The sequence below is a fragment of the Plecotus auritus genome (assembly GCF_963455305.1).
Source record: "Plecotus auritus genome assembly, chromosome: 3".
Taxonomy (NCBI): domain Eukaryota; kingdom Metazoa; phylum Chordata; class Mammalia; order Chiroptera; family Vespertilionidae; genus Plecotus; species Plecotus auritus.
The window spans coordinates 146,774,550-146,788,317 of NC_137772.1; the positions used below are offsets into that span (position 1 = coordinate 146,774,550).

Sequence of the window (13,768 nt, forward strand, 5' to 3'; positions counted from 1 at the left end):
TATACACTAGTGACCTGGTGCACAAATTCATGCACATTGAAAGAAAATTAATTAGAAGGTGGCCGGCGGGGCGGGATTGGGTGAGATGGTCCAGACACGCCCTGGAGCCAACCTCCCAAGGTCCCTCCCTAGCCCACTGCACCTGGGGTGGTGCCGTGGCTCAAAGGGCATCTGTAGAGTGAGTGGGGTCCCTCTGGCAGGTGGGGTCCCTCAGCCTGGCCTGCGGGGATTGGGCTGAAACTGGCTCTCCGACATACCCCAAGGGGTCCCATGGTTAGTGAGAGGGCACTCTGCAAAGTTGCTGTTGTATAGGGTGTGGAACGCAAACGCAAGTGTGCAGTAAACCAGATTCGGGGCCAACAGCGCCCCAGCAACAACAAAACCCAGGTCAAAGGTGGAATCACGCGGCCCAGTGAGGAATTGGGCTCCCTTCTTTCTGGTTTCGGGGTGCGTCACCCAAGAACTGCTGCTGTCAAGTCACTGCAGCTCAGCAGCTCCTGCGTTGAGTATCTGCCCCCTGGTGGTCAGTGCTCATCATAGCAACCAGTCGGACGGTCGGACACTTAGCATATTAGCCATTTAGATAGATAGATAGATAGATAGATAGATAGATAGATAGATAGATAGATAAAATGCCAAGCATAGTGCTTATTATCTTCTACTAGTCTGAAATGCAGCTGCCAGTGTAGCAACAGTGATTTTTTTTTCCCTATTCCTAGTCACTTGTTCAAAAGAGAGTATTTGCCCCATGGTGGGAAATACTGAAAGTAGGTCTGTGACCTGATGATGCAGTGCAATGGCTACAAGGGTCTAACAGGATCAGGGATGATAGTCTTAAGAAGAGAGGAGTCCTTTGGAAGGGGAAGGCATCTTTGGGAGCATGATGATAAAGAGGAAAGAAGGAAGCAGGCAGCTGAAGTTAATATATTGAAGGACAATACCTCTGAACTGAAAGACACACCAACTGTCTAAGAGCCTAAGATTAAAGAAACTCCTAGCAGTGTTATTGACCATAGCTAAGATGTAGAAACAGGCCGTATGCCCAATGGTAGATGAATGGATTAAAAAAACAACAACTGTGGTGCATATACACAACGGAATAATATGCAGCTGTAAAAAAGAAGGATCTCTTACCCTTTGAGACAGCATGGTGTGACCTGGAAAATATTATGCTAAGTGAAATAAGCCGGACAGAGAAAAACAAATATCTAATGAACAAAATAAACTGAACAAAATAGAACCAGAAACATTGAAGCATGGAACAGACTGATGTAATTCAGAGAGAAGGCAGGGGGTGCGAAGAGATTAACCAGAGAATTCATAAGCATATATGCATAACCCACGGACACAGACAATGGTGCGATGAAGACCTGGAGAGGAGGTGGGGGAGAGGAGAGGGTCAATGGGGGGGAAATGGTACATCTGTAATACTTTCAAAAACAAAAATAAAATTTTAAAAACCCATTTCATTGCACCTACAGAAGAGGAAATTTTTGAACTAAGAACCATACCTCCCTTACATAGAATCTTATGCTATTGTTGGTCCAGGAAAACACTATACACTTAATATTTTAAAAGCTATAAAATTCTGATTGTATTAAAGAGGTTTTTTTCTTTCTTTTAGAAAAGATGCACAAAAATATTGTAATATAGTGTAGATATTTGGATAAATATTTTATTATAACTATATTTTTTCTTTTTTAGGTTCACTATTTTCGCCAAATTTTTATCTTGAAGATTTTTGTACTCTGAATAAAATTAGAAAAATGGCAAGAAAAACATATATTCTCCATCTAAATTAAACTATTGTTAACTTTTTGCCAATTTTTTTCAATGTATCTCTATATATTCAAAAATTTTCTTCTACGCACCTTTTATAAAAGATACTTTAAAAATCTCTGACATAAAAAAATCAAATTCAATTAACTCTTTTTTATAAAAACCTTTGCCAGGTATATGGATGACCTCTGTCTCACCCAGTCAAATTTCAGTAGAATTATATAATGATAATTTTTACCTGTTATACACAACTATATAAAGAAGTGAAAATTTCCTATTCATCTGGATTTTAAAACTGAGAAAAGAACAAACAATACCATCCATATGCACACAGCTTCCTGGCTTAAGAATTCTTAGCAAGGGACACTGGATGTTGATAAAGACTTCATTAGAACTAATAGAAAAGAAAACTGCTATATTAATATTAATAAACTAACCATCTGTCCTGAACCAGCAGTTTTGAAACCATAGCTTATTAAGAGATATCCTATCTAATAAGAGTAATATGCAAATTGACCGGCACTCCAAGACACAAGATGGCCGCCCCCATGTGGTTTAAGATGGCTGCCCCCTTGTGGACACAAGATGGCCACCACAAGATGGCCAGCAAGGGAGGACAGTTTTGGGCAGTTGGGGGTAACCAGGCCAGCAGAGGAGGGCAGTTGGGGAAGACCAGGCCAGCAAGGTAGGGCAGTTGGAGGGACCAGGCCTACAGGGGAAGGCAGTTGAGGGGAACCAGGACAGCAGGAGAGGGCATTTGGGAGGGGACTAGGCCTGCAGGGGAGGGCAGTTAGGGGTAAACAGGCTGGCAGGGGAGCAGTTAGACATTGATCAGGCTGGCAGGGGAGTGGTTAGGGGGTGATCAGGCTGGCAGGCAGAAGCGGTTAGGGGCAATCAGGAAGGCAGGCAGGTGAGCAGTTGGGAGCCAGCAGTCCTGGATTGTGAGAGGGATGTCCGACCGCCCGTTTAGGCCCAATCCCGGTGGGCAGTCGTACATCCCTCAAGGGGTCCCAGATTGGAGAGGGTGCAGGCTGGACTGAGGGACACACCCCACCCCCATGCATGAATTTCGTGCACCGGGCCTCTAGTAACATATAAAAAGAGCTGTTCTGGATGAAGGTATATGTGGTGCTTTGAATCCTGCTATGTACTTTGCTCTTCAGGCAGCATCTCAGTCCAGGGAGCACAGTTTGAATACCATTATTTTAATGCCATTGCACAGTTTTGCAGTTTTTAAAATAATAAAATGTTAATTCTTAAAAACACAGTAAGGAAAGATTTTTGAGAAATATCAATATTTCTCACAAAACTGAAAAGGTTTTGAAAATAAAAGCAAACCTTGCAACTCTATATTCATGACAAAATAACTCAGTTTTATTATTTTAGTAAATGTATATCTTACAAGTAGTTTTAAACAGAAGTTCTGTAAAATATATACCACATAAAATTTTCAAATATTTGCAGTTTTCAGCATGCACTAAGACCATTTAATGAGCAAAGGAAGTATAACAAAATGCATAATGTGATTGTACATCAAATTTCAATTGATATAATATTAAAATTGCAAGAATATCAGATATTATTTTAAATGTTAATTCAAAATGACAACAATGTCAAAAAATGATGGAGAGCTTGAAAGCACCAATTATGCCGAAATAAATGAAATTATGAGATATGAAGAATTTTGTACCTTTATGTGGGTTTTCAAATTCTTCAGATAAGAGGTGGTAGCAACAACCCACACTGCAAACTCCCTTGATTTCAGAATTGGAAGTAAATATTCGTAGAGTATTTGAAGCAAGATCACCACAAGTATGTAGACCTACCATCAAGCAATCCTTTAAAAATGAGAAGAAAAACAAATTTTGGCAATTAAAAGGAGGGCTAAAAATACATTTCAGGTGAAGATTTTAAATGTTCATTAGAATATATGGAGCTTTTAAAAATGACCAAATTCTAACTAGAAAATACTGTGTTTTTAATTTATTTTTATAACAAACTAGAGGCCCAGTGCATGAAATTCGTGCACTGGAGGGGGGGTCCGTCAGCCCAGCCTGCCCCCTCTCACAATCCGGGAGCCCTCAGGGGATGTCCTACTGACGGCTTGCTGCTCCCCCCAGGAGCTTAAGCTACAGTCTGGCCTCCCTCTGTGGGAGGCGACCGGCTGATCAGGGGAAGGCGCCACCCCCATCACCCCGCTGCTGCTGCCACTGCCGGCCACCGCAGCCACCAAAGTGTTTTCATCAATGTGGACTCCAGTCCCTTCACCACAAAAGAATGACAACTTTCTTTAGGCATTTTCAAGATGTCTCTTTCATAGGATATGACATTTCTTTCTTTTTTTTTTATCCTCACCTGAGGATATTTTTCTATTGATTTTTAGAGAGTGTGGAAGAGAGAGGGAAAGACAGAGAGAAACATCAATGTGAGAGGGAACTTCAATTGGTTGCCTCCTGCATGAGCCCTGACCTGGGCCCTGGCCAGGGAGGAGCCTGCAACCTAGGTACATGCCCTTGATCAGAATTGAACCCAGGCCTTGCAGCCCGCAGGCCAAGAATCTATCCACTGAGCCAAACTGGTTAGGGCAGGATATGACATTTCTTAGCCCTTCCAGCAGCCGACCTTCGTTTTTTCCTCCAGGAGTGAGGTGGAAAAACCCTAGATTAACTTCTTGGATTCTTATTACCCAAGTTACCAAGAACACTGCAAGTGGCGTACAGGGAGCTTAGCCAATGAGCAGTAAGAAAAGGTGTTTCCTCTGCAGCTCATGTGCAGAGGCAGGACTGCTGGTGCGCTGTCTTCCAGCGGGGGCGGGCCCCCCCGTGTGTTGTGTCTCCGCTCCGGGCCTGCCCCCAGTCCCAGCCCCAGCCGCGCATGACTGCTGGGGCTGGGGGTGGCACGCAGTCCCCTCCCACCCATCTGCACGCACAGCCTCCTCCTGAGCCGGTTGTTACTGTTATGGCGTCCCGGCTACTTTGCATATTACCTCTTTATATACAGAGAGATAATCATTCCCTTTATGGACAAAATGACTGTGATCATTTATCACAACTAAATACTTTTGAGTTGATTTTTCTACTGTTTTTAGTTACTTATCCATTTGAATTTTCTCTTTTCTGTTTCACAACTAGCCAAACTAAAGATTGGACTAATCAAATGTAGCATGCATGACTATGAAAAACTTGTGATTTGAGACACATTTATACCTTACTAATATTTTTTATAAATTCACTTCTTCACAAATTGCCCATTAAAACTTATAAAAAATTGTAATAAAAAACAAATAAAAGGTGCCAAATTAACAAAAAAGTTTACTTCATTCCTTGCTTCAAATATAACAATTTAAAATTCAATGTAACAATTTTTGTTCTAAATTTTATAACATCAGTTTTATGTAAATATTCTCCTATGAACTGTTTCAAAGCCTAATTTTAATGTATACACATACTGAGTCAGTACAACTGCATGTACTCACGTAATCTTGATCAATATACCAATTTTATTTTAATTCTTCAGTGCCTTAATTTCCTCATCTGTAAAATGAGGATAATAATGGTACAAGCACTTTGGAAAACATTGGCAGCTTACCATAAAGTTAAAACATACACTTGCTAACAATATGACCTACAAATCCAACTCTGGGCTAATTATCCAAGAGAAATGAAAACATGTCCATACAGTTAAAAACTGGGCAGGGGACTTGAACAGACACATCTCCTAAGCAGGCATACAAATGCAAATTAAAACTACAATGAGATACCACTGACACCTGTTAGAATTGTTATTATCAATAAGACAAGTAACAAGTGTCAGAGAAATTGTGGAGAAAAAGGAGCCCTCATTCACTGCTGGTGGAAAGGCACACCAGTACAGCCACTATGGAAAACAGCACAGAGGCCTCCTCAAAAATTAAAAAAAAATAGTTATCATATGATCGTGTAGCCCCTCTTTTGGGTTTCTATCCAAAAACTTGAAAACATTTATTCATAAAGATATATGCATAAGATATATGTTAACTGCAGTATTATTCACAGTGCCTGAGACATGGAAAACAACTGAAGTGTCCTTTGATAGATGATTGGATAAAGATGTGGTACATATAAACAATGGAATACTACTCAGATGAAATGCTGCCATTTGTGACATGGGTGGATCTTGAGAATATCAGGCTAAGCGAAATAAGTCAGAAAAAGTCACTCATGATTTTACTCATATGTGGGCTGTAAAACTGAAAGCAACAAATGAATAAACAGAACAAACAAACAAAAACTCAGAGACATAGACAACAGTATGGTAGTTACCAGAGGGAAGGGAGGTGGGAGGTTAGTAAAGTATAAGGGGGTCAAATATATGGTGACAAAAGAAGATTTGACTTTGGGTGGTGGACATATAACACAATATATAGATAATGTGTCATAGAATTGTACACTGGAAACCTATATAATCTTATTAACCAATGTCACCCCAATCAAATTAATTTTAAAAAACTGAAAAATTTAATAAGTAGAATATTACAACTTCAAAGGCTACATTGTTGTTGTTTTTTAAACAATGAGTTAGTCTGAATGATTTCTAGAAGCTCCTCTACAATATTGTCTTAACATGCAATGGTGCCTTTGTTTAAGAAATATTCTCTTTGAATTACATTTGACATACTTACAGTTTAGAAAAAAGTTGAAATTCTTTAAGAATACTCAGAAGCTAACATTTGCTCAAAAAATTGAATATTTGGTTACCAAGGCTAACATTAAATACTAGGGGCCCAGTGCACAAATTCGTGCACCTTGAAAGGAACTGTGGGCCACGAAGCTGTGGTGGGCCCAGGGTGGGTCTCAGCCCTTCCTCCGTGCCCCTACCCGGTCCCTCCTGCTGTGGCCCCCAGTCCCCTCTCTGCTGGCAGCCCCACTCCCGCTGCTGCTGCCGCTCCCACCCGCTGACGGCACAGAGCAATTGATGCCAGCATCAGCTGTGAGTGCAAGTGGGGCTGGCACCGGCAGTGGGTGCGAGCTGCGGCTGCCGGCCCTGATTGCCCCTCAGGAGCAGGGGGAGGTGGAGAAGTCCTGAGGGGCGATCGGGGCAGAAGCTGCTTCTCGTATCCATTGACAGCGCTGAGCAATTGGGGCCGGCGCCAGACAGCAGCAGTGGGTACTACCGGCAGCTCCAGTGCCGGCAGTGGATGCCAGCAGGGCTGGCGCTGGCAGGAGGTGCAAGCACCCAGCAGGACCACGGCATGCGGGAGGGAGCAAAGAATTTTCAGTAACCACCAGAGGCTTGCACCGATGACAGCAACAAGCGCCCTGCCTTGGTCTGGTGCCCCCATGCACCTGCTCCACCATCCCGCTGCGGCCGATGCCCGCCATGTTCCACGCTCTGCTGCCTGCTGCCGACACCTGCCATGTTCCACGCACACCCCCTGGTGGTCAGCACACGTCATAGCAACCGGTTGTTCAGTTGTACCGCCGTTCGGTCTATTTGCATATTAGGGTTTTATATCTATATAATAAAAACCCAGTGGTCGTAACATCGTAACAACCAAAGACCAGCCACCAGGAGGCTGTGTGCACAGCGAGGCGCACGCAGGTGGGCAGGGCTGCGAGCGTAGTGAGGCACATGCGTGTGGCGGGACCACGCAATTTCACACACTGGGCTTCTAGTTTATAGACAATATTGCTGTAGATATCTCTCAAATATAAATTAAAATGTATAAGTTTTCTTGAATTGGAATTTTAATATTCCCTATATTACATAATGAGAACTTAGCTTACTACCTTTTGTGCTAGTACTTCTGTTTAATTTAGGAGGCTTGAAATGAGTAGAAGGCACTCTATTTTGGAAAACTGTAATTGTCATATTTTGTACTCTTATCAGATTTTGATAGCTGTGAGATCATAAACATCTATACATAATTTTAGCTCTTTAGATTAATGTAACCAAATAAGACATGTAGGTTAAGTAAGCTACTATTAAAATTTAATTCTATGTCCTAGAACAGTTTTATAAATCAAATTAAGGAATTCAAATGTGAAATTACCTCCAGATCTTTAATAATATCATGTAGTTCTGAATCAGCAGTAATAAAAGATGTTAAAGGTGAGTATATATTTGATTCATTTGACTTGGATGTTGTTTTTCTTCTCTCTTTATTTGCTTCAGACATTTTTCTCTCGGGTATTTGGGAGGAAGAAGTAGGTTCAATGGCATTAATAGGCAAAAGGTCTATAAGAGAAAAGGCATTTTCAAAACACAAATTTTCTTCTTGATGTGAATGAACATGTAGGTTTTCCATTTGTTTTCTGATGTTAGAAATAACAGAGCTAGAAAAGTCTGGCAAAAAATCTGATGTAGACATCATTCCTTGATTTGCAGGACTGTTGTTACATACTCCCTCAATATCTGCTTTATTTTTAACTTGATCTTGCATTTTCTTTTCTTTTGCCATTTTTAATGCCAGTTCATTGACATCTAAGTTTGACCGAGTATGATAGACTTTCCAATGTTTCTTCAGCTTCCTGTTTCTCTCCTGAGCTCCATGAGTATTGGTATTTGAGGAATCAATTCCATAAACTTTTAAGCCATACTTCAGGGACAAATAGGAACTTAGGTAGCCTTTTCCAGAACCCAGGTCAATTACCTAAAGAAAAACAGAATGAATTAAAGTAAACAAATGGTTGTATACTTTATACAACCTCTTATGTTTTTTATTTTAATTTTGATTCTTATTAAAAACCAACCACACTCATCATTTTTATTTAACTTTTTAAAAGAAGTTCTAGACAGTGTAATGTCAAGAAAAAGATGCAAAAGTCATAAATACTGGAAATAAAACTCTCTTTCTTCGTAGATAATATGACTGTGTCTCAGAAAATCCTGATTAATATACCAAAAAAGCTAACATAACAAGTAAGTGAATTTAGCAATGTGTCAGAATACAGGATCACTAGAAACTAATAATGAACCATTAGAATATATACAATACAGTAGCAAATTATAAAATAATTAGCATATTACTAGAATATCTAGTAATAAATGTAACAAAGGTTGTGTAAGATCCCTATACACTGAAAACTACAAAATATTGCATAGAAAAAAATTAATAGATTAAATAATAATATACCATATTGACAAAACATGAGACTCAATTTTTAGATGGCAATTCTCCCAAATTGACATACAGATTCAATGCAATCCTAATAAAAAAAGCAGATTTTTAAAAAAGAAATTGACAAACAGATATTACAATTTATATGAAAAGGCACAGTTCCTAGAATAACCACAACACTTTTGAAAAAAATAAGGTCAGAGGATTTACACAAGTTTGGAATCAATATAAGACTAGAGTAATCAAAATACTATGATGCTAGTATAAAAACAGACATATAAATCAATGAAAAAAATAGAGTTCAGAAACAGACCCATACTAATATAGACAACTGATTTTTCAAAAAAACTTCTAAGGTAATTTGATGAAGACAAGAGTCTTTTCAACAAATGGTGCTGGTATAACTGGATGCCTGTATGAAAAAATGAACTTTGCTTGTGTCATTCCAAAAACAAAATTAATTAAAAGTGGATCACATATCTAAATGTAATAGTAAAAACTAATAGCTTCTTAAAGAAAACATAAAAAAATCTTTGTCACATTAGGAGAAGCAAAGATTTCTTATGTAGGACATAAAAAGCATGAACTACAAATAACTGAAAAAATAAACTTCTTTAAAAATGAAAACTTTTGCTATTCAAAATAGTTAAAAAAGAAAAGAACTACTGAATAGTGTATTTACAAATCATTTATTTGACACATGGTTCATGTCCAGAATATATAAAGAAATCTTATCTATACTAATAAAAAAGAAACATGCAAATTAACCATCACTCCGTTACGCTCACCAGCTAATCTGAGCGAGTACGCAAATTAACCCAACTAAGATGGTGGCTGCCACGGAGCTGGAGCGAGCAGGAGGCTTGGGTTGCCCCCGGCAATGGAGGAAGCCAAGCTTCCCACCCGCCCTGGCCTGCCCTGGCCTCCGCTCAAGGCTATAAAGTTTCAATTATAGAAGATAAATAAATCCTAACAAAAATGGTGGCAGCCACGGAGCTGGAGCCAGCTGGAGGCTTGAGTTGCCCCCGGAGATGGAGGAAGTCAAGCTTCCCCCCCACCCTGGCCAGCCCTGGCCTCCGCTAAAGGCTACAAAGTTTCAATTATAGAAGATAAGTGAATCCTAGATACTTGCTTCCAGCGGGCCCTGGCCTCCGCTCAAGGAGGTGCTGGAAAAAAAAAAAAGAAAAAGAAATAAAGGAGGGGCTGGGACCTTGGGTCACTGGGGGGTGATCAGGCCAGGATGGGACAGCAGGGGCCATTGGGGGTAAGCAGACCAGCAGGGGGGCGAGTTAGGGGTGAGCAGGCCATCAGTGGGGGTCAGTTGGAGGTGATCAGGACAGTGGGGGGGGCAGTTTGGAGTGAGCAGGCCAGCAGGAGGGGGGCAGTTGGGGGTAAGCAGGCCAGTGGGGAGGAAAAGTGGGGGTGAGCAGGCCAGCAGGGGGGGCAGTTGGAGGTTAGCAGGCTGGCACGGGGGGCAGTTGGGAGTGATCTGGCTGGCTGGGGGCATTTGGGGGCAAGCAGGCCAGTGGCGGGGGGCAGTTGGGGGCGAGCAGGCTGGCAGGCAGAGTGGTTAGGGGCAATCAGGAAGGCAGGCAGGCAGGTGAGCGGCTGGAACCAGCAGTTCAGGATTGTGAGAGGGATGTCTGACTGCCGGTTTAGGCCCGATCCCTGTAAACCGGCAGTAGGACATCCTTCGAGGGGTCCCAGATTGGAGAGGGTGCAGGCTGGGCTGAGGAACATCCCCCCCGCCCCCGCCCCGTGCACAAATTTCATGCACCAGGCCACTAGTCCTATCTAATAAAAGAGTAATATGCAAATTGACTGTCATTCCAACACACAAGATGGCTGCCCCCATGTGGACACAAATGGCTGCCACAAGATGGCCAGCAGGGGAGGGCAGTTGGGAGGAACCAGGCCTGCAAGGGAGGGCAGTTGCTGGTGATCAAGCCTGCAGGAGAGGGCAGTTGGGGGTGACCAGGCCAGCCGAGGAGGGAAGTTGGGAGTGACCGGGCCTGCAGGGAAGGGCAGTTGGGGGGGACCAGGCCTGCAGGGTAAGGCAGTTGGAGGGGACCCAGGCCTTCAGGAGAGGGCAGTTGGGTGGGGGGCACCAGGCCTGCAGGGGAGGGCAGTTGGGTGGGACCAGGCCTGCAGGGGAGGGCAGTTGGGGGGGACCAGGTCTGCAGGGAAGGGCAGTTGGGGGGGGGGGGACCAGATCAGCAGGGGAGAGTTCAAGGCAATGAGGCTGGCAGGGGAGGGCATTTAGGGGTGACCGGGTTGGCAGGGGAGGGCAGTTGGGGTGGACCAGGCTGGCAGGGGAAGGCAGTTAAGGGTGACCAGGCTTGCAGGGGAGGGCAGTTAGGGGTGACCCAGCTGGCAGGGGAGGGCAGTTAGGGGTAATCGGGCTGGCAGGGGAGCAGTTAGGCATCAATCAGGCTGGCAGGGAAGTGGTTAAGGGGTGATCAGGCTGGCAGGCAGAAGCGGTTAGGGGCAATCAGGAAGGCAGGCAGGAGAGCAGTTGGGAGCCAGCAGTCCTGGATTATGAGAGGGATGTCCGACTGCCCGTTTAGGCCTGATCCTACCGGGCAGTCGGACATCCCTCAAGGGGTCCCAGATTGGAGAGGGTGCAGGCTGGGCTGAGGGACACACACCCCCATGCACGAATTTCGTGCACCGGGCCTCTAGTAACTCAATAAAAGACAAGCAACCAATTAAAAATGGGCAAATTATTTGAACACACACTTCACAATATGTCATATAAATGGCCAATATTAAAGGATGCACAATATCACTAGTCTTCAGGGAAATGCAAACTAAAATCATAAAGAGAAATGCACAAATGTAAAATGGTACAGGCACTTTGGAAAACAGTGGCAGTTTAACATAAAGTTAAAACATATACTTACTGTATAATCTACAAATCCCACTCTGGGCTAATTATTCAAGAGAAATAAAAACATGTCCACACAAAGTCTTGTAAGTGAACTGTAACAGCAGACAAAGGTAACAACTCAAATGGTCATGAACTGGTAAATGAAAAAACAAATTGTGGTATAACCATACTATGGTCTACTACTCAGCAAAAAAGAGGAACAAAGAGTAAATATAACAACATTGATGGTGCTCAAAAACTATTTCGTAAAGATGTCAAACACAAAACATCATTTATACAATGTTCTAGAACAGTCAAAACTATAAGCTGATCAGTAGTTCCCTGAGAATAGAGGAGAAGATAACTTGCAAAAGGGCATGAGGAAACTTTTTACCATGACAGAAATATTTTTTATTATGGTGGTGGTTACACAACTGCATACAATTACCAAATTTATCAAACTGAACACCTAGAATTGGATAATATATTAATTAAACTAAAAATGATAAGATAAATAAAATGTTACCAAGATTACTATTATATTACCATGCCTCTTCATAAGAAATAAATGGACAATTACAGAAATACTATCATAAGAAATTATCTAATATTATTATATCTATCTTTAATTCCTAACTAAAATCAATCAAACTTTGTCGTAAGTATGAGCCACTCAAGGAAACATGCCTATATTTATAGTAATGCATATCATTAATTAAATCCTCAAAATTTTCAGGGGTCTTGTAATTCAAGTAGTTCATAGGTAAGACTCCAATAAATAATGTCCTCTAAATAAGTAACTAGCTTACAAATACTTCCCTATACCAGTTTTTAATGTTAATCTCTGGGAAACACAGAAGCATAATATATCTTGACTTTAAGGAAGTATAATCTAATTGAAGTTACCATACCTATACTCATGAATATAAGAGCTGTACAGTAGAAACTCTATTAATCAATTCCCTTATGTCTGAATCTCCAGAGAAAGCAAAACTTTCCTTTGCTTCTATAAAACACACTCACTGATGTCAATGACAAATTTAATGCTAGCAATCAATGGTTGATGTAAACACCAGAATATTTGTTCCCACCAATTTAGATGTTTTCTTACCAAGAGGTAATTGAGTTTGTTTTCAAATCTATATATATAAAAGCCTAAGCAACCGTCCGAACAGTAGCTATGATGTGCAATGACCACCAGGGGGCAGATGGTCTTACCACCAGTTATGACATGCACTGACCACCAGGGGGTAGACGCTCAACACAGGAGCTGCCAAGCTGCGGTGACTTGGCAGCTGCAGTTCTCCAGTGACACACTAGGAACCAGAGATGAGGGAGCCCAATTCCAGGGTGCATCACCCAAGAACCGCCCTCTTGCAATCCAAGACCCCTTGAGGGATGTTGGAGAGCCGGTTTCAGCCCGATGCCCGCAGGCCAGGCCAAGGGACCCCCCGGTACACGAATCCGTGCACCGGGCCTCTAGTATGTTTATAATAATTCCACTTGTAAATCAGGAAAATTCTGGTTGCAAGTAACAGAACATCAAGTTTTGAACAATGAAGAAAATTCACTTTATTTTAGGAAATCTTTCAGTACAATGGTTGAACCATTCAGAGATTCGACAACATTCAACCTTAGAAAATATGTACCCCTATGTTCATGGCAGTGTTTTTTACCATAGCCAAGGTATGGAAAACACCCAAGTGCCTATCAACAAACAAGTGGATAAAAGAGCTATGATACATATGTATGTACAATGGAATATTAAGTCAGTCATAAAAAAGAATGAAATCTTATCATTTATGACAGCATGAGTGGAACTAAAGTGTATTATACTAAGAGGAATAAGTCAGAGAAAGACAAATACCATTATTTCACTTGCATGTAGAATTTAAAGAGCAAAATAAACTTTTGCTAGCTTATTTTTAATTCCTCTTATTGCAAGATGGCTGTCGAAACCCTTAGAATCATGTCTTCACATTATTATACCTAAAAACCTTTTCAGTAATGAGCAACTTCTC

General features: G+C 41.7%; 1 protein-coding gene across 5 annotated transcripts in view; it reads right to left on the bottom strand.

The window, feature by feature from the left end:
- The window catches only part of METTL25 (methyltransferase like 25), a gene marked incomplete at its 3' end in the record, with an annotated part of 124,822 nt that overhangs the window by 79,754 nt on the left and 31,300 nt on the right, over positions 1–13,768 (bottom strand). For all 5 annotated transcript variants that reach the window (XR_013960141.1, XM_080660485.1, XM_080660482.1 and 2 more), the window contains 2 exons: positions 7,811–8,410; positions 3,470–3,617 (listed from right to left, as the gene is read on the bottom strand). Coding sequence is in view for 4 of the 5 variants with exons in the window: in XM_080660485.1 (XP_080516611.1) it covers positions 3,470–3,617; positions 7,811–8,410 (748 nt within the window). The remainder of the gene's footprint in view (positions 1–3,469; positions 3,618–7,810; positions 8,411–13,768) is intronic.